We start from the raw sequence: 25,918 nt of genomic DNA, 5'->3' as shown, positions 1-25,918 counted from the left end.
ATACTGTTGGTCCATCAGCCGCCGGGGGACAGCTGGGTTATAACCGAGCATAGCACACCTGTTGACCCCCCAGAATTTTGCGCTCCTGTACAGGTATGTTACTTACGTCCACTGTCATCCTGTGAAGCAGGACATCGTGCCCTCAGGCCACTGTGAATACCATGTTGTGTGTGTATAGACTGTCCATGCTTATGTCCTTGGGGAGCCTGCTGGCAGTGCCCTTGCTGTGTCCACCAGGTGTGGGAGGCGTCCCCTCCTGGGGCGTGAGTGCTGACCGGCGCCCGCTGTCCCCTCGCAGGGTCTCGACACTGCCCACAAGCAGAGAGTGGCCGAAGTGCTCAATGAGCCCGAGGGCTCGGAGAAGCGGCGCAGCCGGGAGAGCCTCACCTCGGACGTGGTCAAGTACGAGAGCGGTGCGGGCGGGGAGGAAGTGAGTATGAGCGTGGAGTGGAACGGGGTAAGTACCTGCAGGCCGCCTGCCCTCCCTGCCGCGCCCTGCGCCCTCCCCGCACTGCATCCTGCTTCACTGTCGTGTGCCGGCTACTAACTCACCTTCCTTCTTAACCCGTTGTCATTGCTAACTTGAGTCTCCTAATCCACCAGCCAGCCCCACTCGTCAGAGCACTCGCCTTCAGGAGAATGTTTCGAGTTTGGTTTTGTCTAAGTTAAGAGCAGTAGTGTTAGGTGATAGCTTTCGCTAAGTCCCACCCATGCTAGGGCACATGGGTCCTGCCCAAGAGATGTCCAGGGGACTGTCCTTCTTCCACTTAGCTGCATGCCCCTGGCCTGTGGCCGACCTCTGAGTGCTGGACTCGCTCCCCTCTAGTGACCGAGTGGCCACACACCTTGCTCCCTTGGGCTATTCTCCCCGGAGGGCCAGGAGCAGCTGAGTATGGGTGGCCCAGGAACCGAGTTTGAGTCATTGAAGCGGCAGAGGTTTTGCCAGGTTGGATCTGGGGCTTCCTTACTGTCTGCACTTCAGCCTTGTGTTCTTAGGATTTGCTGGAGTCGTAGCAGTTTGATCAAAGTGATCGTTCTAAATAAATAGTAAAAGACCTAATAGCAAAACTTTTGGGAGGAGATTTTCACCACAGTCTTAGCAGGCACCTTCTGGGGCTTGGGTTTACTCTGTGCTGAGACAGCATCTGTCTGGCCATTGCCCTTGGTGGGCAGCAGTCCAGACTAAAGCCACCACCCAGTGCTTCCTGGTGCCTCTGTCCGCTTGGAGCTCTGCTGTCCCTTCCTGGGTGGCTGTGGGGTCTGCATGCTCGGGTATAAGGCTGGTCTCTCCTCTTCAGCCACCAGAGGCTGCTCTGCGGTGTTTTCTAGATACAGTATTTCTAGGTCCACATAGAAAAGATGTGACAGTAAAGCTGTTTACAGCCCAGAGTTCTCTTCCTGTCCTGGAGACTGGGAGTCAGGTCCTGAGGCCTGCTAAATACCTGTCTGCTGTTGGGCGGACTTTGGGCTTGACGTGTGGATGCCTGACTTTGTGGTGAGGTCTGTGGGAGATTCGGCCAGCCCCGCAGACTGGGGTACCCCGCAAGGGGTGGGCACAGCCCCCGTCTGAATGTGGTCTCAGATTCCATTTCCTGTGTCCTTTGGATGTGCTGCTCTAGGGTGTTCATGCTCTAGGACATACACTCACGCTGTCGTGCTGGTGACTCTGGGACGCGCCCACTCCAGGACCACATTGTTACGCTCACTGTTTTATCCAGGCCACGCTGCTACCGCCCGTCCTCTGGGACGCGCCCAGTGCAGGTCGCACATTCATCACTCTAGGAAGTTCCCCACTAAAGGACGCTGACTCTCAGGAAACTTGTTAAGTGCTCTATTCCAGACGTCCAGGCGTCCTGTTACATTATTACTTAATGGCCCTCATGCTGCAGTCCACTCGAGGAGTTCCGCGGCCTGGCCTGTAGAGAACTGCCACTGCCCCACAGGCGGTGCCTCTCAGGGGGTCGGGAGAAAGATGGGCGATCACCTGTGTGATGTACAGCCTCGGAGACCCTGTGCACTGGCTCTGACTCCTGCCAGCGAGCTCCAGTCAGTTCTGTCGTCCTGGGACTCGGGACTCTGCTGTGCTCATGGCACCATAGCATGCGTTCCCCGGGGACACCGACTGGGTACATGCCTTACTCTCCCTGGGACGTGCAGTGTGGTCACACGTGTTTTAACATCTTACTCTACTACACTCACGGTGCGGTCACCCTGGGACACTTATGGTACGGTCACACTCATCATCCTGGGACCCTCATGGTGTGATTAACCCCGGGACACTCACGGTGGGTCACACCCATCATCCTGGGACACTTTCAGGGTGGCCAGTCACACATATTACCCTGGGACGCTCATGTTGCGGTCACACCCGTCACCCCGGGCACCCCTTACTTGCAGACACTCACACTGATTTTGGAGTTACATGTTCCCTTTTGACTGACCTCGCTCGTGAACTGACACGTGCCTGACCAGAACACTGAGGCTAAGTCCCTTCTAAGTTGACTGGCCAGAGACTGAAATCTGAGGCCATGTGGTCCAGTGGAAGGCATTCTTTCTCCACAGTATGTCTTACATATGGCGAGGCCCAGTGGACATCGGGCCTTGGCATCCCCGCTGTCACCGTCAGGGTCCTCTGAGCTTGTGAGGCTTCAGTGGGATAAAGCCATCCCTTAGCACACACTCACTGTGTGCACGTGTGCACTGGGTGCCACAGAGCCCGTGGGGTGCTGAACCCGGCCCCCTGGGGACCACTGTCTGTGTCCAGGCAGGGCTCACTAGCTCCCTCGTTTCCTTTTTGGAAAAATGTTTTATCTATTGTTGAGAATGTCCAAGCAAACGTTAGATAAGCTGTTGGTTTCATGTGCCCAGTTGGGTGGCATGGATGGTGTTCTCCCCGGAGGAAGTTGGCTCACTGGACACTGACGCCTGCCTGCTCCTTCAGACTGCTGTCAGCTGATCCCATCAGGGCTAATGTCAAGAGCACATTGCTCAGGGCCGACCTTCCTCACCAGCTAAGACTGTCTGGTGGTGAGAAGACTTGAGAGGACAGTACTGGGTTGAAGGTTTGACAGTGATCTCTCAGAATCCGTTTCAGGGATTCATCCACCCTCTGTGAAGTCTGAGCATTTGAAATCCTATCCTGTATATTCCACCTTTTCATCAAGATTCTTCTGTGGTATCTTTGATCAGCCTGTTCAGTAGTGACAGCCGGGAACCACCCAGTTCTGGTCTCGGGTCCCAGGAGACAGTTGTTGATGGCCGTGATGAGCCGCACCTTCCAAGCCCCCAGATTCACCTCGCTGCCTCCGCTTCTCCAGAACAGAGACCAGTTGTTTTGCCATTTCTGATAGGAACATGCCATTTGGATTTTCTCTGCTATTGAGATTCTGCACAGTTTCCACTCTTTCAGAGAGGGCTTCGGTGCTTGGCATAAACTTGAAAAGCCACCAGCTGGGAAGCTGCTTTGGCCTCTGCTTGCCAGCACCCAGCCCAGGGGGATAATGGCAGGGAGACCCTGCAAGTGACAGTGACTATTTCTAGAGGATGCCAGAAAGATGTGTGCGCACTAAGAAGCACAGCGATGGGGTCACAGTGCCTGCCTGTGGGGGAGCTCAGTGTCCACCGCTGAGAACCCAGCCTTCAGTTGTAGGGATGGGGCTCGAGTCTGAGGACTGACTCCCGATAGAGTAGACAGTGGAGGGGAGCGCGGTGCTGTTGTGTCGTCGTAAAGATGAAGCACCTTTCAAGCCGCACTTCTCCGGGGAGCATGCACTCAGTGTGGCTGCCTCTGCACGAGCCAGCTGTTCTAAAGCCTCAGTCACTGTGTGTGGACAGAGAAGGTTGGCCTCTTTGTAGCTGCACGTGGCTCTGTATCGGGCGTGTGGCACCTCCTGGCCCCATGGTCTCCAGGAAACGTGTTGACAGCAGATACATGTCTGAGAAGTCTGTGATGGAACCAGTGCTCTGGAAGCCAGCCCCCCACCTGTGGCCTCTCCCTGTTCCCCAGTGACCCCTGCTCCTCGTTCAGGCAACCCACACCCCAGGCTTCACGAGGATGGCTGAGGAAGTCTGTAAGACGCTGGGCCTTGTCCAGCTTGTTGGGTAATTGGACATGCTGGTCAGTTAGACATAGATTCGTTTTCATTTGTATAGTTCTGCTAGGAAAACCAGGCATATCAACAGGAAAAGAAGGAACCAACAGCTTCCCAGACGCATTGGGAGGGGTCTTCGTTGGCACCGCATGCCCTCTGCCTTTGTTTCAAACCCACTTCTTGGAGATGTGTGTTCTGTGATGTCTGCAGGAAGTGTGGGGACAAGGGCCCCTCAACCCTGGGGCCAAGGCTGAACAGAGGCCTCTGTGCAGCCTTCTAGATGGGCCAGGACCTCAAGCCCAGTCCTACGGGGCTACGTGACCTGTGGCTTGTCACTCCCTAGGCCGTGTGTGTGTGACAGCGGGACTGGACGGGACAGTGTGGAACATGTGGTCGTGTACAGAGATGAAGGTGAGACCATGTGAGTGCACGTGTGACGGTGTGAGTGACGGTGACTTAGTGCACGTGAGTGTGTGGCGTTGTGTGAGGTGTGAGGACACCTGCGTGGTGGCGCAGCGGTCTCGCCTCTGTCCAGTCTCTGGGACAGGAATGCCCTCTCGCCCCACACCTGGCTGCCCAGCAGGAGCCCTCTCTGGGCAGTTTCTAGGGCTCCACTGTCTTGCGGGAATTGGTAACGAGTGTTATTTTTCCGTTTCAAGATGAGGAACACGAAGCTCGGGCTGGTTAAATGACCTGCACCCCGTGGTGAGTGAGAGCTGGCAAACGCAGGACCCGCTGCTGCCCTGTCCACTGCATGCTCACAGGGCCGGGGCCGGAGCAGCGAACCGCTAGCTCCCACGGGGTGCTCTGCCTGCCGCCCTCTGGGGCTGCCCGCGAACCCCCAGGAAACAGCCTGCCTCGTGCTTGCTGGCTGTGGGAGCAGGCGAGGCCCATCCACTTCTGTGATGGACAGGGCAGCAGGAAGCGTGATGGGACCTAGAAATACTGGGCGGGCCGGGCAGGGCCTGGCTGGGGCGGGCTCACGGCGCTCTCTCTTCTCTGACAGGCCTCGCGCGTGGGCTCTGAGCCCCTGCATGACGGCGAGCGCCCGGCCTCCCTCCTCCAGCTGACCGCGGGCTCTGCCACCGGTGCCCCCTCAGCTCTGCTGTCCCTTTCGGGGCCCTAGTCGTTGTATACTTGTAGCTTTGCCCGAGATGTCCGTAGTCACATGCGCTGTGTGGATGAAGAGCGTCCCCTGGAGCGCACAGCACTTGCTCACCTAGGCGCGACTAGCTGTTCCCCTGGACACACATCCTTAGGTCCCCCCAGGCGTCCCCACGTGGCGGTGAGCAGTGTGTGCGGAGACCCAGGCCGGGCCGCTGGCGTCCCGCTGTGGGGCTGTGTGGCGAGCCGGCAGTCTGCTTTTCTCTACTAATCCCAGTGTCCAGTGATTGGTGTATCTGTGTCTTTCTAACTTCTAATAAACTCACTCCAGCTGACCGCGTTGCTGTCTGTCTGCTTCGTAGACCTGCTCGTTGTTCCTCGGCGCTGTGTGGCTCCAGGGGTGGACGGTGGTTGTGGGCACTCTCATCAGGTGGCGGGTTCTGGGAATAAAGCTGTGCGTGCAGACCTGACTGGGTTCCTTGGTGCCCACACCCAAATCGGCCCTGCCCGGGGGTCCAGTGAGGTGTCAGAGGGCGCTGAGCCGTTACTGCCTGCCTCCCACACACACGTTTCTATCAGTGCCTGAGAAACCCTCACATCAGCCACCTTGGCTCTGTCCTGGAAGGGACCTTAGTGTCACAGTGACCCGCCTGAATGTGGAATTTGGTTTGATGATACTCCCAGAAGGGGCCATGATTGTCTTGGGGCTTTGTGTGTGATCGAGTCTCCTGGGGCCAGTCTCTCTGGTCATCGGTGGGTGTCTGCTGACCTGACAGCGGGGGACTGTGTTGAACGTTTCTGTTGACAGGAGGCTGTGACGTGCACGGGTCGCCGGCCGCACATCACGCTTGTTCACGTCTCTTTCAGGACGGCACGGGAGCCTTAAAGCGGAGTGGTTCCTTTAGCAAACTGCGGGCCTCCATTAGACGCAGCAGCGAGAAGCTGGTTAGGAAGCTGAAGGGAGGCGGCTCGCGGGAGAGCGAGCCCAAGAACCCTGGGTAACTATCCTTCCTGTCCCCCAGGCGGGGTCTGAGGCCGCCTTGGGTCTGTCCAGAGCAGCCAAGGTGCACTGCTTTCCGCCCACCCCTCTTCCCTCAGAGCCCACCTAGTGAGGCCAGCTGGGGACGGGATGTTAGGGCGCATCACTTTCCTCTACCCTGGACACAGGAAGGGGTGCAGGGCCCCTGAAACCATAGCTGCAGACCCTCTGCGGGGCAGCTCGGCTCTGCCCTGTGGGGTCACGAGTCAGAATCCCACGGACTCACTATCCACAGTGGGCCTGCCATTCGTTTTCTCCATTGTGTGGTGTTGACTTGGAACCAACCTTCTAGCAGCTTTCCTGAGGCAGGAAATTCCGTGGGAGGAGACTGCCCAGCCTTCTCTCGGAGTGGCTGGTGGATTTGAACTGCATGCGTTTGGGACTGCAGCGCAGCTTCTTACCACTAGACCACCAGAGCTCCCATTTTCTAGATTAAGAATAGTAAAAACCTTTAAAGCCAGTTTTGTTTTTTAAAAAAACAAACATTAGCTGCAGCTGGCTTATGACGTTAGGCTGGAGGCAGCCTCCGGACAGCATGTTGTCATCCAGTCAGTGACTCCTAGTGCCCCTGTGAACAGAGGCCTGAAGCCTTTCCAGGACCTTCATCATTTATCAGCGTTCAGAGTTCCAGAGACGTGTTGTTTAGGAGGTGGATGCCACTCCCTGCCTTTAGATTCGAGAAATCTCGATTTCCACATTGAAAAAATGCAAGTCATGGATTCTTGGTCATTTAAGGAATAAAGTTCAAGTTGTCAAAGGAGTGTGGGTCTCAAAGGCTTTGCATGCCGGGCCGTCCAGGTCGGCTCGTGTGGTGACCCTGGTTCCGTCTCACGGCAGCCCTCTTGGGGGGACAGGAGGGACCTACAGGCAGTCACTGCTGCCCACGTTACCACCCTCAGTACAGGTGACCCTTCTCACCCCAGGCTGGTGAGGACTCCAGAACGTGCCCGTCAGGCCTCCTGTGATCTTTTCTGTTTTAAGAAACGTGGGCTTGTTGCCCCCATGGTCACTGGTGCTCAGGCTGAGCCCTGAAGTCCTCTGCACCCCTCCTGGGGCAGAGCACTTGTCCTGGGTGACCCCTGGCTGGGATTACCCTGAACCTGGCTCCTGACACCCTGAGATCTGCCAGCTGTGCCTCTGCTGGGGCCCTGGTGCTGAGAACGAGGCCCTGTTGGGACCAGTTCGTTCTGAGTGGTCTTTGAGTGGTTTTCTCGGGCATCCAGGTCTTGGGAACTGTGCTCTGCTGGCCGGAGGGAGAGCCCCATGTGCGGACCTCACTGGCACCAGACTGGGGCTGGGGCACACCCGTAGGGAAAGCCTGGTTCTCCTCTGTTCCCTCCCGCTTCTTCCCTGTGCTCTCCATGGAGACCCCTTAAAAACACCCCTAACAACTGGCTCATCTGCCACTGGGTGGGGGTTCAAAATATCCCAGAAAGTGACTGGAATCTGCTTCCCAAGAGGAGCTTTTTGCACGCCCCAGAATGTTCTGGAGGATGTGCTCTGACTGGTGGGTCAGTGTGACGCTTCTCAGGCCGGGCAGCTGGTGCTCTTGGTACCTCTGTGAGGTCCTGATCGAAGCAGTGTGCCTGCACATGGGGGCAGTGCGTGGAGGGAGATGTGGACAGCAGGCGAGGCTGTGTGTGAAGTGTGGACAGGTCCACATGGAGTAGGCTGGAGGTGGCGCTGGCAGCCGGAGGAGCTGTGCCCACACTGCTTGGGCAGAGGGCACCCGGGTGGACAGAGGAGACACAGGGCACCCGGGGCGCATCAGTGCACTTCCTGGGGTTCCTTGAGGGTGAACGTGATCTGGGTACAGGGATGGAGTCCAGGGGTGTGTGTGATGGGCACAGGGATGGAGCTGGGATGGGTGGCGGCAATGGGATGGAGTCTTGGGGGGATGACGGGGACAGCACAGGGATGTTGTCCTGGGGGGTTTGTGACAGGCACGGGATAGGATGCTGGCTTTCAGTATCATTTTTGCTCTCTGGTCACGTGCCATGTGGCCAGTGCAGTCATAGCACACATCCACTGTGTGTGTGTCCACACGTGTGCACACCAGGGCACAGTCCCTCAACACTGCTGTGGACTGGCTTACACAGCCCTGATCACTGTGTCTTCCACTTGGAGAGCTACAGTGGTCCCTGCTGGGGTGAGCACCCCCACAATCTCTGGGGCGAGGAGTCACAGGCTGCTTCATGTGCAGTTAAGGGCGTCTCAGCCCCATGCGCTTGTTAGATGGACAGCCACACGTTTGGTGGTCTCTGAGCTGAGATGCACACTGACAAGACACTGTATGCCTTCTGTGGACACAAGGGGACGTCGTTACACATGTAGCCTGGCATCAGCTAGGGTCTCTGAGATGGCCGCTGGCTGGTGTGCAGCCAGGTGTCCAAGCGCAGGGACCACCACACGGCCAGGCAGGGACTTTAGACAGTGAGGCAGATATGCCAGGGGTGTGGCAGAGAGTCCCTGGGCCCTGGAGGGACAGCTCCTCCCGCAGCACCTGGCTGACGTGGTTCTGACCTTTGTCCTTGCATGTCCACTGTCACCGCTGCAGCCTGAAGCGTGCCAGCTCTCTGAACGTTCTTAATGTGGGTGGCAAGGCAGCTGAAGACCACGTCCAAGTAAGAGCCCACCCTGCTGGCCCTCCAGAGACTGGCCACTGTCCCCTCCACACACCTGTGTCCCCTCACCTCTGAGAGCTGGGCTGCTGTCCCCTCAGTACTGGTGACAGCGGCCCTCGCAGTCATCATGGCCATTAGATACTGCCCACCTGTCATGGGGAGCTGCTGGCAGTACACTAACCAGGCCCCCTGGCTGGCCTGATGAAGAATGTTCTGGTAAAATAGGAGCAGAGCTGGGCTGGCCAGTCACTTGCGGCTCTCAAGCTGGTTCACTGTCCAGTGAAGATGTTGTTCTGTGTTCCAGAACCATCTGAGAGCTGGCTAACAGTGACCAACATCACATTGTCCGTGTCCCTCACAAATGTCATGTTTTTGTTTCAAATTTAAAACCATGTGGCCCAGAATGGCCTCTGCTTTTCATGCCTTGTTGGCATCCAGGCCAGGGTGGCCGTGCCCCAGTGCCACTTGGACTTGTCTGTGGACAGCTTGTACTGAATTTGGGTGGGGGTCGTCCTGACCTGACGTGTGCTGTGGGTCCAGGCCCCCCCAGCTGTGACCTTGACAGTCCTGTTAGCTGTCCTGACAGACGTTCCCCTCCCCCCTCACCAGTGCTCTGCCCGAGGGGCAGCCATGCGGAGGTGAGGACAGCGAAGGAGGGTGCTGTGGCCCTGGGAAGGCCGGCACCAGCAGCCCTGTTGGGTCCCTGTCACGCTTAGTGCTGAGGAGCACGGGCAGCTGGCCCTGTGACCTGTGTAACTCTCCCTCTGTTTTCTCACCAGGAACGAGAGAACAGCCTGGCCGACTCACGCGCTCTGAGCGCCAGCCACACTGACCTGGCCCGCTGAGGTCGGCAGCGCTAGCCCGACCCCGGGACTAAGCTATGTCCAACCCCCAGGCCCCCTCACCCCCCATAGGCGCAGCTAGCTAGGCCCCCAATACAGACACACCCCCTCCTGATCAGTGGCCTGCACCAGTGGACACGGGCCCCTGGACGCTTCGCTCTGCAGCCGGAGCAGCGGGCACAGTGTCAGTGCACACTCGGATCCGCCTGCTTGGGGCATGCCTTACCTCACCACCCCCCAGCCATCTCCTGTGGCCACGTAAGGGCAGTAAGCCAGACACCACTCCAGCTGTATCCTTCAAGGATGACGTACCAGGTGACCTGCAAAGCAGGGGACAGGGGACAGGTGTCCATGCTCAAGCACTGCACTGGACCCCACCCATCTGAGGTCTCCCTCCTGGCCGCCTCACACGCTTGTTAGGCAGGTCTCCACCATGTCCTCTAACAGGATGGGTCTCGCTGGCCTGAACTGTGGCACTGTTACAGACATCTGTCAGGCTGGCCTGCATTTGGGCACCGTGGCTCCTAGGCTGCAGGGAGTCGGGGAGCGTGGGCTAGTTGGACTCATGCTGCAGCCGTGGGTGGAGCCGTGTTCTTGTCCCAGGCCCTGTGAGGACTCAGTGGAACCACCTCAGGTCTCCCCACACCCTTCTGGTCAGTGCTGGCTGGGCCAGGGGGCAGTATGGACCTGAAGACCCAGCATCTGGGACTGTCACAGCTTCAGAGTCCACCATGTCTGGTGGCACCTCACGTCACAGCCGTGATGAGCCCCCCTGCACCATCCATTTGGGATCAGGAGGGCTGACAGTGCACAGACTGCAGCTTCAAACACTATAGAAACTCCTAACACCGCCCTTGAGGCTTACAGAGGAGCTCCAGAGGACAGGGTGGACAGGTGTGGCTCCCAGGGCCACCGTGGCCACTCGGAGTCCATGTCCTCACGGAGGACACCAGCACGGTGGGCTGGATCCCTGCTGGAAGAGCAGCAATATCTGAGGGGAACAGAGGTGGCAGAGTGTCCTTGTCCCCTCAGACCGATGCTGCTCCTAGCAGCAGCCCAGATGTGCCTTCCCGCCTGGGGGTCCTCTCCCAACGTGGGTAAGTTGGGCCTGAGGTGCCCTGTGGGCACTGGGGCTTAGGCAGCCTTGTTTCAGAGAGGGCGTGTGACCTGGATCTACAGGTGGGGCTCCGGGCCGGCCAGTGTTGAGGTGCTCAGGGGCAGTGCTATGGGTCAGTGTTCCGTCAAACGCTGGACTGAGGTTCTAGACTCTTCTTGGTGGGTGTCTGGTCTACCCTACGTATGTCCATTGGGTCAAAAAGCTGCCGGAATATGTGTAGAAACCAGTTTATAGTGAAATGGAAACGTCACCAAGGGTGGAGTAGTAGATGAGAACTCGGATTCTCTTAACAAGGTACAGGGTACACATGCTACATTCTAGAAGGTTCCATCTGCACTTCTGTGAAGGCAGGCAGACCACTTGTGTCAGGGGCACCTCATGACCTGCCTTCATGCGGTCAGACTGGACAAGCTGTGAGGACAGCATGCTGGCATCCCTCTGCCGGGGGGTGGGGGGGTTAAGGGACACAGCCATCAGCGTGGGGTCCTGGGTGGCCAGTGCTGCCAAGACAGGCGCTCTGAAGGGCGGTGTGATGTGCTGGACGGCTTTGGTGCTTCCTATCTAATCACAGAATAAAGTGTGGTCACAGCGGCTCTGTCTATGATCCGGCCCTAGGAGGGGTCCTCTGGGGGAGGGGTCCTCGGGAGAGGGGTCCTCCGGGTGGGAGGGTCCTCAGGGGGGGTCCTCCAGGCGGGAGGGTCCTCAGGGGGGCTCCTCCGGGTGGGAGGGTCCTCGGGGGCGGGGAGGCCTGCTTAAGGGGACTGGACTCGGGGCCCACCTAGAGTTGGCCACAGAGCTGGTGACGGTGCAGGTGCAGTCTCTGAGCTGTTACAGGTGGTGGGGAGGGTCCTGTGGGGTCTGGCAGCCCACCTACTGCAGGACGCTCCCTTTCTAGAAGGGAGGACTGTCGGGGCAGGGAAGCTACATGAAGCTGCCTGCCAGGATTCCCCACACCGCAGGGTCTCCCAGCCTCAGGGTAGCTGGGGGTCTCAGAGGACCTGTGTCCTTGAGGGGCTTCTGGGTCCCTGTGAGCAGTGGAGGTGGGTGCATGGGCCACCACGAGAAAGGGGCTCCTGACAGCATCCACGCCCCCACCACAGTTCTCATCCTCATGGCCCCGCCAGGGAAGGCAGGACGCTGTGGACACAGCACAATGGCAGGTCCAAGGGTCATCAGGCATCAGGTGGACTGCGTTCCGGGAGTCCCACGCACACCCTCTGTGGTGATGGTGTATGAGCAGGAGGCGGGGGGCAGATGGGGTGCGAAGACCACCCTCAGGGTGCGGGCTGGGGGGCCAGAGCCCGCCTCTCCCTGCACACGCTCAGCTGTGAGCCTCACCAAGACCTGGTTGGACCAGGCGGTGCCCAGGGCTGGGGACATCCGCGCATCTGAGAAGCTGAGCAGAATGTAGGGCCCACAGTCACGAGGGGCCAGACTCAGACCCCAAAGCCCCACCTTCCCACCCTAACCCTCCATGCTCCTGAAACGGCCATCAGCTGGGGATACTGCTACCCGACTCACCCCTGAGGCCCCAAGGGCGCCCCCTCCTCCACCACTTCCGTGACCTGGAAGATAAGTGGGCGCTGAGGGCCCTGCCCCCACTCCCTGCCCACCCCGCGGGCTGTGGCACCTGGCCAGGGTGCAGGTACCTGGTTGATGCAGAGAATGGCACTCTGGAATGTGCAGCTCAGGTGGCGAAGCGCAGCCCCCAGGGTCTGCAGGCGGTGGGCCCGGGCAGAGGCCTGGCCGGCGAAGTCGCAGCGGAACGGGGCGGCCACTGAGTCCAGCACCACCAGGCGGGCCATGCTGCGCTCTAGCAGGATGGGCACCCGCCGGCCCACGCACTCCAGCAGGGCATCCTGGGGGCCGAGGGACTGAGTGAGCTTCACCCAGCAAGTGGCCGACAGCCTGTGGTCTGTGGGGAGCCGCGGGTCCTGCCTGTCCCACACGGACACTTCAGCTCATCTGACGGCACCCCTAATCACTGGGCATCCTGGTCATTGTGGGCCACCTCAAGCAGGTTCACCACGAAGCCCTCCCTGATGCAGACTATTTGGGGACACCTAGTCAGACTTCGCAGGCTGGGAGGACCCCACTTCTTGATCCCTGAGCAGCTTGAGAAACCCCCTGCCAGGGCCAGGCTCTGTCATGCCTGACATGGAATCTGAGGCCATGGCCACTGAGCTGACAAGAGGCAGCCAGACCCGGGCTCTGGCCGCTTTGAGGGGGATTGGAGGCACGTCCAACCCCGAGTGAGGCCGCGGGCATCACTTCTGAGTCTGGCTCCGTCGACCCCAAGCTGGGCAGTGAGCATGTCCAGCCCTGAACAAGGCCGTCTCTGCTCCCACAGGCCGTGTCTGGCGGAGCCCCTCTCTGTGGATGACAGCAGCAGCAGCGGCCTGGAAGACGCCAGCTTTAACGTGAGCCTGGGACCCCAGCGGAGGCCGAGCACTGGCCCAGCACCCCTACCTGCATCCCTGTCCATGCCTGGCTGCACTCCTGGCCTGACCATTGACAGGGTATCTCCTGGGGAGACCAGGCTGTTGGGCATGCAGCTCCCCACAGGTGGGGAATGCAGTCGGGGGAGGGGGTGTTTTCATGGCAGCTTGGAGGCGCCTGCCAGGCCACCCAGGAGACCCGGGGTGCTGGGCCATACTTGCCCACCACAGTGGGGGTACTGGAGAACTCCAGTAGGGGCACAGAGCAGGAAGCTGAGGAAACCACCACTTGATGGCCTGTCCTCTCTCTTCCAGTGACATCTCCTGCCCCAGGACATGCTGCATGTGGCTAGGAGCCGGATGGGGACAGCTGGGACCACGGCCACCAGGGAGGCCAAGAGCAAGGGCCATTGTCAAGGGCTGTGAGCTTATCAGGAGTGTCACACTGTCCACTGTCACCAGGGCTGGCTGACCCTTTGACCAGCCACAGGGGACTCGAACACGGGTGACAGGTGTGGTGTGAGGCCACTGCCCACCCACGCCTGTCCTGTGGATGGCTGGTGTCACCGGACATTTCTGAACATTAAAGTCTCTATGCACGGTTTGTTGTGACACTCAGTTCTTGGCTGCGGTGCACCGTGCTGGGGCTGGACCCCTCTTCCTCTTCACTCAGGGCTGACCCCAGCACTCACATGGGCAGCCTCCCGCCCGCTGTCACAGAGGGCGGTAGGCAGAGGGCCGGGGAAGCGGGGACACTCACCACGTCAGCTGCGTGCTCCACAAACACCTGGTCCCCAAACCTGACCTTGCTCAGCAGCTCCCGTGGGACATCTGGACGCAGCTGCGGCTGCCCCGTGATGAGCTGCTGGAGACGCCGGGCTGGGAAGGCGTCCTCTGTGCAGATGTACACGGCCCCTGGGGACGGCGCCCGTGTCCTCCCGTGGCTGCCTGGCCGGAAACGCGCTGCCCACCCACCCTGCCGCCCCTGAGCCTTCCAGACACTGGGAGGCCACTGATGACCCATTTCCAAAGCCGTGTCCCGATCCAGAGTCCAGTGGGACAATGGGCACCCATGGAGAGCAGATTGGATGTAGTGGACCCTCTCAGCCGGAGGCCAGTGCACAGAGGGCACACGCGGGAGGACTCATCTGCCCCAGGCCCTCCCCCATCTCAGTCCCCTCTCCCCTTCTGCACTCACCGGCCCCCAGACCCCCGTGCTGCCGGGGCAGCTGCACAGCCAGGCAGAGCTGCAGGGCCAGCTGGGTCTTGCCCGCGGCACTGTGTCCAGCCAGCTCAGTGATGCCGTCCAGGGGCAGGCCTCCGCGGAGCAGCCTGTCTAGCACTGGGCAGCCCAGGCTCAGGCGCTGGTGCTGCGCAGGGAACCGCGCCTCCTGCTGGTACAGCTGCAGAGCTGCGGGCGGCACGGGGGAGCGTGTGGTCATTTCTCCTCCGACCCTCAGCCCTGCCCTCCCTCAGTGCCACCCTGCCCAGTGCCAGCCCCAGGTGCCTGGATGTGAGCTTGGCAACCCAGGTTTCCACGGAGAGTGGGGGCTGCAAAGGAGAGCTGTTCCCAGGTTGGACGGCCAGCCTCTTCCATCACGGGGGATTCTACCTGTGTCCTGGGGCGTGGCCCTGTCTCCTCTAGTGAAGCTGTGGGGGGCACCTCTCATGATGGTGGGCAGGCCGTGGGGGGTGGGCACCCCCTCATGATGGTGGGCATGCCGTGGGGGGTGGGCACCCCCTCATGATGGTGGGGAGGCTGTGGGGTTGGGCACCCCGTGGGGGGTGGGCACCCACAAATGTGACGGCGGGGAGGTCATGGGGGGTGGGCACACCCTCCCGATGGCAGGGAGGTGAACTCACCAGTGAGGATGTGACCACCCCGGAGGCTCAGGGCAGCCGCCTGGAGTGCACGCCGGGCATCAGTGGCTGAGAGACCGGTCAGCCGCTGCAGGTCTGGTCCGGAGAGATGCAGCAGGTCGCGTGCTGACCGCAGCTTGGCTGAAAGCAGGGGACTGAGTGGGAGCAGGTCCCCTGTGAAGTGTGGTTGCTCTTGATTTGGGACATCTGCCCTTTCAACAATTATCAACTGGGACTGCCCCGCTGTCTCCTAAGCCCACTGCCTGCTGACAGAAGGGGGATGGCTGGCTGGCAGGGAGACCTGCAGGCTCTCCTCAGAGGCTGTGGAGGCCAGTGTCACCCTGTGCTGAGGGGATGTTGTGGGCCTGTGAGCCCAGGATGGGGATGTGTGTCTATGAGCCTAAAGACAAGCAGGGCCCCTCTCTCCCCAGCCCACGCGGCCTGGACGGAGCAGGAGCTGCAGCCCCAAACAGGGAGCATCTCCCAGAGGGTCTGTGAGTGCTCTGGAGGCCAGGGCCAGAGACGGTGTGCAGGGGCTGCGTGTGCCCGTGTGAGAGAGAATAGGCCTCTTAGGGATTTCTGGAGGAGTCGTGTACCATCAAGTCATAAGCAGTAAATTGCCCATGAGGAGATGACCCATCTTTCTCCTATGGAGCTGCTGTTGGATTTGAACTGTGGTCCTGTAGGTTGGCAGCACAGCTCCTTACCACTGAGCTGCCAGTGCTCTACGCTGGGAGCAGGGTAAGTACGTTAACACGTTGCCGCAAATGATGGTTATAGCTAAAAAAAAATGTGTTTCTAAGCACGGTCGTCAAGAGTGTGTGGCAATGTGTTAACTTTAGTGAAATAGAAATAAGTACACTAAAAATACGCCCAGCCAATCAAACACGGGAACCACGGCAGACACAGGACGGGTTCCCCGACCCAGAGACGAGCAGGTCCACTGATCCCCAGCCCAGAGTCGTCTGATAAATGCACGGAAGAAGCAAAGCCAGTGAAGTGTCCTTTAAAAAGATGCCGAACTGCTTCCAGGACGAGGGAGACCAGATGGTGCCCTGCTACCGTTACACTTTCTGAGGAGGAGCTTCACAGCAGTATCCTGATCGGAGGGGGAACCGAGGGGCAGAACAGTAAATTCTCACGGAATACAGACCGTGGAAACAACGGGTGGATGGAACTATGCCCCCAAGTGGTCCTTAAATCCTAAACCAGGAATACCACCTACAAACGAACAACACCTTAGCTTCTCTGTCAGGAACATGCGCGTCGAGTGGGATCAAACTGACAACAGCAACTAGAAGGCTGAGACGGGAGTGAAGGGCCAGTGTCACGGGACTCTGCAGGACGGCTGGACTGGCGGCATGCTCTGCTGTGTGTATTCTCCACAAGGAAAAATTCTGAAAGACACTTGGTTGAAATAACTGAATGGACGGGAAGGGACATGCTGCTGTGTTAACATCCCAGTGGGCTTGAGGGAGTGCTGACGGTAATGAAGGCTTTGTGGAGTCGCAGAGGGCTCAGCACCAGGGACTAGGATGGGCTCCAGCAGGGCCACCCCAGGCCAGGCTCTCAGCCCCAGACCCTTTTGTAGCTGGGATGACTAGTGAGAGGCACAGGCCAGTCTAGAAGAATCTTCTGACATAAGTGATACAGGGAGAAAGCAGCACCTCCTGCTGGGGCTTGGACTCCTCGCTTCCTGGAATAGCAGGCATGATGTCTGTCCCTGCAGCAGCCATTCTGCGATCATGAGGCAGCAAACAGCAGGGCAAGGCCAGTGAAGCCTTGAGCCCTGGCCCGGGACGCGAGCACGGTGCACACACGGGCCGCTGCAGTGTGCTCTGGCTAACGCACACCTGCTCATGGTGCCCAGGTGCTGTCACTCCCCAACCCTGAGAAACACCAGACAGAGGGCAAGAAGAGCCGTGCCCACGATGCAGGCCTGGGGCACAGGGGGCACAGGCTTCCTGTACCACAAAGAACTTGTGGGTGCTCAGCATTTCAAGAACCAGCGATGCTCGAGCCAGAAGTCCGAGCTCCACAGGTGTCAGAGGCGATGCCCTGCACATGCTCACTAGTCTGTGCAAGAAACGTGGAAGACAGCTACCTGAGCAGTGATGGGATGAGGCCCCTCTGTTCCTGTTACAAAGAAAGGTGACCCAAGAGAATTCAGAAGTTATGGAACAATATATCACAAGCAAGTAAAATTTTGTCAGATTGTGAAAAAATGACAGGTGCAATCCATTCACCGAGGTGCTAGGGAAGTCAGCTGGATCCGCACGCGCGCGCGTGTGTGTGTGTGTGGCTGCGTGTGTGTGTGTGTCTGGGCTGCATGTGTCGGCTGCGTGTGTCAGGGTTGTGTGTGTCTGGGCTGCGTGTGTCAGGGCTGTGTGTGTGTGTGTCTGGGCTGCGTGTGTGTGTCTGGGCTGCGTGTGTGTGTCTGGGCTGCGTGTGTGTGTGGCTGCGTGTGTTGGGGCTGCATGTGTGTGTGTCTGGGCTGTGTGTGTGTGTGTGTGGCTGCGTGTGTCAGGGCTGCGTGTCAGGGCTGCGGCTGTGTGTGTGTGTGTGTGAGCTGCCTGCTGACAGCGGCCTTCCCAGCTGCTGGCCTGACGATCACCCCATGGCTGTGTGGCACTTGGCAGCCGGCTGAGCGGGGAGAGCACAGAACCTGCACATAAAGGTGTAGGGACTACTGAGGGGTCCTGCTACCCCACCAGGCTTAAGAGACAGAAAGTGGGAGCATCACTGCTGGCACAAAAGAGGCACGAGCACAGCACACGTCCATCAGAGTCAGAGATTCCGGCACGAGACACAGACCAAGACAGAGATGACCAGAGACCCGCCCAAGCCAGCTGAACTGGAAGCACTGCCCCACAGAGCCAGAGCCAAGGGCCTTTGTCTGAGCTGACTGGCCACCCGGCTGTTGTTAGGTGCAGTCATGTCGCCTATGTACAGCAGCTCTGAACCCCGCCCTAGCCTGAGGCCGTCTCCCTGACTCTGACACACCTACTCCCATTATCCTAGTCACTTTTGTCAGTTCATTTCATCTGGGGTTGTCTTCTCCTGTGCTGACCCTCTACCTTTCTGAACAAGATGTCCTTCTCCAAGGACCAGTCCCTCCTGGCCATGTGCCCAAAGTATGTGAGACAGAGCTTCAAAAGCCTAGTCTCCGAGGGGGAGACCCCTTAATTGTCCAGACTGAAAGAGCTTCCCGACACTGACCCAGAACCTGCAGCTGAAGGTCAGAGGGCCTGCAGGCACATCTGAGAGGCTGTCCTGCCCTCTTCCCAGCCCAGCTGTAAATGGTCACCTCCTCAGTAGACCCTGTCACGGTGGATATGGTCTGTTCTGTGTGGTCACTGCACCTGCCTGCACCTGCCCCCTGGACTGGCAAAGACCCCATTCCCAGCCAGACGCACTCCAGGTTCCTCTCAGGCCAACAACCCTCCACCTCCACCTCCCCCAGCAGCGGGGCTGGCTGGGGCCTGGCTCTCATCTTGGGGCCCCACCTCTCAGAGGAGCAGCAGCTCTGACCTGGCTGGGTACCCCGACACCAAATTTCTGCTGGGCAGGCAGATAGTGTCCCAGGCACCTAGCTCTGCCAAGCACACCGTGGGCCCCTGCCCGAGCTTCCTCCCGATGCCCCTCTCATTTTGCCCCAATCCCATTGCTATTTGGATTTCTGGTTGTTTGTTTTCATTTTGATTTGGGGGTCCCCCTCACAGCTCTCTGATGCATAGCAAGCAATTGTTAAGACTATGGCCTGGATTACGTACATCCTGGTTTCCAGACTGACATCGCTGCTCTTCAGTACTCTGGAGAGGTCCCTGACAGCCAACTTTCCCCAATGCAATCCATCTCTTGATTTCCTGGCTGCTGTTACCAAGAGTGTTGACTGTGGAGCCAAGCAAACTAGATGCATAAGAAGCACTTTTGTCCCCCCAATTCCACAGCTTAGATCAGGTGCACCTTAGTCTTTAAATGAACATCCTTGCTCTTTAACGTGGGAGAGGTACTTAACAGCAGATTGTCCCAGTGCAACATGACTTTTGATTTGCTGACTGCTGCTAACACGGCTGTTGATTGTGGATCTAAGTAAAATGAAGTAATTGACAACTTCACTCTTCTCTACCTATTAAGATGATGTTGCCTACTCATCTCATGGTGAGACTTTTTGTTTTCTTGATGTTGAGAGCTAATCCATATGTACGGCTGAAGTCTCTGATTTTCTGCAGTAAGTGCATCAAGTCTTCAGTATCTGCAAGCAAAGTTGGGTTGTAACACAGGTTGCTGATGAGTCTTCAATCCTGATGCCACATTCTTCCTCATATAGACTAACTTCTCAAATGATGTGTTCTCAGATGAATAGGTATGGAGAGAGGATACAACCCTGATGCCTGTTTTTCCTGATTTTAAATCATGCCCTGTCCCCTTGCTCTGTTTTTTTTTTTTTTTTTTTTTTTTCCCTTGCTCTGTTTGGACAGCAGCTTCTTGGTCTAGGTATAGGTGTCTTGGGAACAAAAGTCAGTGTTCTGTAATTCTCATTCTTCGCAATGTTAACCATAATTTGTTACAAACCACACAGTCAAATGCCTTTACATCATCATCAAAAAATATTTCCCTGCTGTCAGCAAGTATCCCTGACATCAACAATGTTACCAATTGTGTTACAACCTCTTCCAATCAAGCTTGCCTTTCTGGCAGTCCTTTGTCAATACAGTGCCAACTGGCTTTTAATAATCTTCAACAAGATTTTACTTGCATCAGATACTAATGATATTATTCAACAATTTCCAAATTCTGTTGGATCACCTTTTTTGGAATAGGAACAAATAGATATTTTCCAGTCAGTTGGCCAGGTAGCTGTCCTCCATATCTGCTGACAGACTGGTAAACATGTCCAGGGCTGCGTCTGTTTCAGGAAGCACCTTAGTTGGTACTCCATGAGTTCCAGGGGCCTTACTTTTGCCGATGCCTTCAGTGCAGTTTGGACTTCTTCCTCCAGTACTATTGGTCCTTTCTCCCGAGCAGGAGCTGGTGGGTTTGAACTTCCTGCCTTTGGGTTGGCAGTACACTCCTTATCCATTAGGCCACCAGAGCTTCCTAGTAATACTGGTTCTTGGTCATTTAGTACTTCCTGAAATGGTTCAGTGCCAACTCGCTCTTCTCAGTATAGTGACTCCTTGTATTCCTTCCAACTTCTTTTGATGCTTGCTGCAAATTCAAGATTTTGCCCACAGAACCCTTCCATATTGCACCTCAAGGCTTGAATTTCTCCTTCATTTATTTCAGCCTGAGAAATGCTGAGTGTGTGCTTCTGTTTGGCTCTCTAACTCCAACTCCTTGCACATCTCATTGTTAATACTTTGCTTACCAGCTGTCCTATGAAGCCTTCTGTTTTAGTTCTTTTTTTTAATTTTTATTTTTATTATTTTCGTGTGAGTGTACCATCAAATCAGATCTGACTGGTACAGGAGGAGACTGCCGCTCCTTCCCTAGCAGAGCATCTGGTGGATTCGAACCATGCGCCTCTGGGATTGTAGTTGCAGCTCCTTGCCACTAGGCCACCAGAGCTCCCCTGTTTTAGTTCTTTATCCTAAGTGGTTTTTTACCCCCCCAATTTTATCCTTTCTGTCCAGTGCAAGCCTCTTTGGACATCCATTTTGGTCTTTTCTGTTGTCTCTGAAATGAGGTTTTGCTTTCATCATGGATGAGGTCCTTCCACAACTCATCTAGTCTTTGTCCCTAAGTGTTTAGTGCATCAAATGTATCCTTGAGACGGTTTTTAAATTCAGCTGGGATAAACTCAAGTCTTATTTTGGTTCTCATGGATTTAATTTTCTTCAACTTCAATCTGGACTTGCCTCTGAGTAGCTGATGGCCTGTCGCACGGTCAGCCCCTGGCCTGGTTTGGCTGCTGGTAGTGAGCTTCTCCGTCTGTAACCACAGATGTAGTCAGTCTGATTCCTGTACCATCTGTTAGTGAAATCCATGGGAACAGTCTGCATTTATGTTTGGTTTTTTTAAGAAAAGTATTTGTAATGAATAAATCATTCATTGTACAAAATTCTACCATGCTATATCCAGTCTCATTTCTGTCACCAAGGCCATATTTTCCAACTACCAGTTTTCCTTCTTTGTTTCCAACTTTTGCATTCCAGTCACCAATTATTATTAACAGTCTTGACTGCATACTTGATCAATTTCTGACTGCCAAAGTTGATGGAAGTTCTCAATTTCTTCATCTTTGGGTTTTGTAGTTTGAATGTAACATTTGTGTAACATTCTATTAACTGGTCTTTTGTGTGTGTGTGGATAGTATCCACCGCTCACTCACGGTGTTGTCTGTCTCTGGGACAAGCCTGCAAGGGCTCATTTGGACAGTGAACACCACACTATCCTCTTCAGCTCGTTTCTCAGGCTGCCTTATGGCAGTGGCTGTATGATGCTGGAGCTGTGCCACCCAGACTTAAAACACCAACAGGACCACTCAAGGTGGACAGGCTTCAGGGAGACAGTCTAGAGGGACTGGCCATCCACCAGACCTTCGAAACCTTATGGACAACAAAAGCAACTGGAGCAGCTCAGTGCCAGCAGTCAAAACCAGGCCAGGTGCTGACTATGAAATGGCCTAGCAGTTACTCATGTGCAAGTTCAAAGTGAAGGTGAAGAAAATGAAAACAAGTCCTCAAAAACCAAAGTGTGACCTTCAGTCTGTCCCACCTGAATTTAAAAATCACCTCAAGAATAGGTGTGAGGCACTAAAGATTGAAGCTGATAAACTGTGAGATGACATCAGAGTTATCCAGGAGCAGACCAAAAGGTCATTACAAAGACAGAGGAGAATGTCAGAAGACACCTGACAATTGTACTGGAGCATTGAGAAGTCAGAACAAGGGAAGAGATGCCACAGGAAAAGAGCTTCACAGGGATTTCCGAGGGCAGCTCCCCAGGACAAAGCCAAGTTTAGAACGGAAAGGGCAGGGAGCTGGAGCTGGAGCACGAAAAGGAAGAACTCACTCAGCATTTCTCAAGCTGAAAGAACTCGAAACAAATTCAAACCCCGCTGCAATACTCAGAGATGCTATGAGTGGTATCTTGAATGATCTGGGAAGTATCAAAAGAAAATGCAGGGAGTACACTAAGTCACTGTAAAGACGAAAAAAAACCCTGGTTGACATTGAAATATTTCAGGAACTATCATATGCTCAGAGCCAGTGATGAAGAAGGAAGTTCAAGCTGAATTAAAGGAATTGTCAAAAAATAAGGGCCCAAGAATCAACAGGACTTCCTTGCATCAATCAACTGACCCGCTCTGACCAAGAGATGCAGTCCTGGACACGCTTGCCAGTCTGTGCTGTAAGTCTGGAAGACAGCTACCTGGCCAGTTGACTGGAAGAGGTGCATATTTGTTCCCATTCCCAAGAAAAGTGACCCAACAGAATGTGGAAACTGTCAATAGCATTAATATCATATGTGTGGAAAATATTGTGAAGATTACCCAAAAGCAGAACAGTACACTGACAGAGGACCCCACGAAGTTCCTCCTGAGTTTACAAGAGGCTGTGCCAGTGGGGACATCATTGCTGATGTAAGGTCGGGCCTGAGGAACAGCAGAGAGTACCAGAAAAATGTCTATTTGTGTTTTATTGACTGTGCAAAGGCATTTGACTGTGTGGTTCATAACAAACTATGACTAACACTGAGAAGAATGGAAATCCCAGAGCATTTAATTAGACATATGCAACACCTAATCATAGACCGAGCAGCTGCTGTCTGAACAGAGCAAGGGAACACTGCATGGTTCAAAACCAGGAAGGGTGTGCAGCAGGCTGGATCCTCTCGGCACCTGTTCAGTCTGTATACCGAGCAAATCAGTAGGGAACCGCTGGACTTTAGGCATCAGGATTGGAGGGTCTGCATTATGCAGGTGACACAACCTTACCTGCTGAAAGTGAGGAGGCCCTGAGGTGTTTGCGTCAGAGGATGAAGAAGAGCAGCTTCAATAAGGATTACATCTCAACATCAGGCAAATGGAAGTTCTCAGAACTGAGCCAACAGGCACTATCATGACGGGAAGGAAAGACTGACATTGCCAACAATTTTACCTTGTTTGGATCTACCATCAGCACCCCAGGTATCAGCAGTCAGGAGATCTGGAAGTCTGTCAGGGATCTCTCTAATGTTCCTGAAGAACAGGGATGTCAGTTTAAAGACTAAGGTGCAACTGATTCAGGCCATAATCTTTCCAATCACTTGCTATGCATCTGAGAGCTGGGCAGTGAATAAAGATGACAGGAGAAGCATTGATGCCTTTAAGCTGTGGTGTTAGAGAAGAGTGCTGAATATACCACGGGCTGCCAAGGAACAAACATGTGTACTAGAGACGGTGCATCCAGAGGCCCCTTGGAGGCAAGGACGGTGCAGCTCTGTCTCACACCCTGTGGCAGTGTTGTCAGGGAGGCTCCTCCTTGGAGAGGGACATTAGGCTTGAAAGGTGGCGGGTCAGCGGGAGAGAGGAAGACGCTCACGGAGCTGCACTGACAGGGTGTCTGCAGCACTGGGGAAGCTGAGGATGGCGCAGGGCTGGACAGCGCTCAGACAGCTCCAGTGCTCACAGCTGTGAATGGTACTCGATCGCACTTAAGGAAAACAACCACCGCTGGGGTCACGGCGTCAGTCTATCTCCAGTCTATCTCGTTGAGGATCTTCCTTTGTCTTGCTGACCTGCCTCCTTTCCCAGCATGCTGTCCTTCTCCAAGGAACAGCCCCTCCTGACATTTACAAAGAATACGAATAAATGGTCCATAAAACAACAACAACAATCATCTTAACTCAGCATCTGAACCCAACATTTTCAACAAGGAGGGAAAACCGGCAAGCAAAGTCTACCTTCCCCGAAGAAAGGAAAGAGTCAAGAGCAGAAAGAAATGAAACAGAAAAGAATAGGAGGGATCAAAAAGACTAGAAGTTGCTTCTTTTAAAAAGTTAACAAAATTAAGTGGCAAGAAGTTGCACTGCAATCCCAGAGGTACGTGGTTCGAATCCAGCAGATGCTCTGCTGGAGAAGGAGGGGCAATCTCCGGCTGTACCTGTCAGATCCAATTTGATGGTACACACCCAAAATAATAAAATAAAAAATTTAAAAAAAAAAGTTAACAAAATTAATGAGCCCCTGTCATATTTGCAGCTCTGGTGGCCTAGTGGCAAGAAGCTGCCCTGCAATCCCAAAGGCACACAGATCAAGGCCACCAGCTGCTCCATGGGAGAAAGATGGGAGGTCTCCTCCTGTGAAATAGCCTCTGAAAACCCACTGGAAGGTCAGCGATGGGTCGGTTCCGACTTGATGTAACAACGGTCATGCTTAACAGGGAAAGGAGAAGATGCAAGTAACAGGAGTAAGGAATGAACTGAGCGACATCACAGCAGAAGCAGCTGAAAGAAAGCAAAATACTGCTGCAAACCTGATGCAGAAAGAAGCAGGGACACGAGGAAATGAAGTCTGAGAGAGAGTCTGAGGCCGAGGTCCTCTCACAGCTTAGCACTGGGAAAAAGCTCCTTTCTGTCTCCCTATGGTTTTTATTTAGTTTAAGTCAATCATCCTAAAAAAAAAAAAAAAATCAATCTCCAGATTTCCTTATACTTAAGCATTGCCAACTTAACAATGGTTAAGCTTAATCCTTAAACTAAGAGCAAAGTTCAGACACGGCATCCCCTGCGGTGGTAGGCTGGGCAGAATTCTCTGAGGGCATTCGGTATCTTCTGGAGAGTGGGGCAGAATTCTCTGTTTGCAGAGGCTGCTCAATCCTGTCTGGACTCTGATCTCCCGGCTGTCACGATGCCAGGGAATCCACAGAATACTATGAACAACTATACGCCAACAAACTGGAAAGCCTCCAGGCTGTGGAAAAATTCTCAGGACTCATCTCCTCCCTACCTGACAAACACAGGCAAAACATGCGACAGATCTATCCCATGGCGAACAGGACATAAACCCGCCCAGACCAAGAGTCTTGGCTCAGGTGTCAGCACATTCAGGGAGAGCAGATACCGATCCTAACCAAACAATTCCAGAATCCAGGCGACATGGAGTCCCCCTGAAGTCATTCTATGAAGCAGGCATAACCTTGCAACGAATGTCAGGAGATGATTCCACTAACAGAGAAAACTATGGGCCTATGGCCCTCGTGAACACAGACGCAAAAATCTGAAACAAAATCCTAGCCCACAGAATCCAACATCCTATCCAAACACATCACCACGACCAGGTAGGATTCATCCAGTGTAACCCCCAGTGGGAATGAAACAAAGAATAGAACTATCCATCATATCACTTGGTGCAGAAAAGGCATTTCACAAAATTCAACACAAACTCTTACCAAATTAGGAACAGAAGGGAAATTCCACACTAGAATTAAAAGCATATGCACAGAACAGCGGCCGCATGACTTCCAACAGACTCTGCCGTCATTCCCACAGTGAGCAGGGACCAGACGAGGCAGCCCCGGGTCACCGCTCTCATTCAGGATTGTACTGGAATCCCAGACAGAGCAATATGGCCAGAAAAGGCACGAAAAGGTGTCCAAACTGGCAAATAGGAAGCAAAACTATCTCTATTCGCAGTTGATGTGATCATGCATACAGAAAATCCCCAAGACTTACCAAGACCGGACCTGACTGACCGATTCAGTGAAGCGGCATGATACACAGTCAACCTCCAAAACTCAGCTGGAGTGCAACAATGAATGGATGGAAATCCAAAATCTCTGTAAATGTTCAGTAAAATTAATAAAATTTTTTAAAAAA

The 25,918-nt window shown here is 55.2% G+C and overlaps 2 protein-coding genes across 4 annotated transcripts in view; one reads left to right on the top strand and one right to left on the bottom strand.

The window, feature by feature from the left end:
• Positions 1–9,704, top strand: part of KLC1 (kinesin light chain 1) — a 125,166-nt gene extending 115,462 nt beyond the window's left edge. Inside the window, exons 16-19 of one of the 3 annotated variants that reach the window (XM_006879049.1) lie at positions 299–457; positions 6,063–6,193; positions 8,792–8,858; positions 9,638–9,704. In XM_006879049.1, coding sequence (XP_006879111.1) covers positions 299–457; positions 6,063–6,193; positions 8,792–8,858; positions 9,638–9,703 — 423 coding nt within the window. In that variant the 3' untranslated portion in view covers position 9,704. Of the gene's footprint in view, positions 1–298; positions 458–4,750; positions 4,791–6,062; positions 6,194–8,791; positions 8,859–9,637 lie in introns of those variants that run through there. The other 2 variants (XM_006879048.1, XM_006879050.1) reach the window with 2 other exon arrangements.
• Positions 9,705–11,996: 2,292 nt separating this feature from the next.
• XRCC3 (X-ray repair complementing defective repair in Chinese hamster cells 3) lies at positions 11,997–19,201 on the bottom strand (the record flags this gene model as incomplete). The annotated part of the gene is made up of 7 exons (XM_006879163.1): positions 11,997–12,213; positions 12,339–12,382; positions 12,467–12,676; positions 14,016–14,170; positions 14,454–14,666; positions 15,119–15,251; positions 19,160–19,201. Coding segments are annotated over 7 exons (1,014 nt in total), but the record flags the coding sequence as incomplete, so codon positions are not given.
• Positions 19,202–25,918: the final 6,717 nt, after the last annotated feature.

The sequence above is a fragment of the Elephantulus edwardii genome, unplaced genomic scaffold (genome assembly GCF_000299155.1).
Source record: "Elephantulus edwardii isolate Elephantulus edwardi_28Jun2011 unplaced genomic scaffold, EleEdw1.0 scaffold00002, whole genome shotgun sequence".
Lineage (NCBI taxonomy): Eukaryota > Metazoa > Chordata > Mammalia > Macroscelidea > Macroscelididae > Elephantulus > Elephantulus edwardii.
This window is presented reverse-complemented; position numbering and strand designations above follow the sequence as displayed.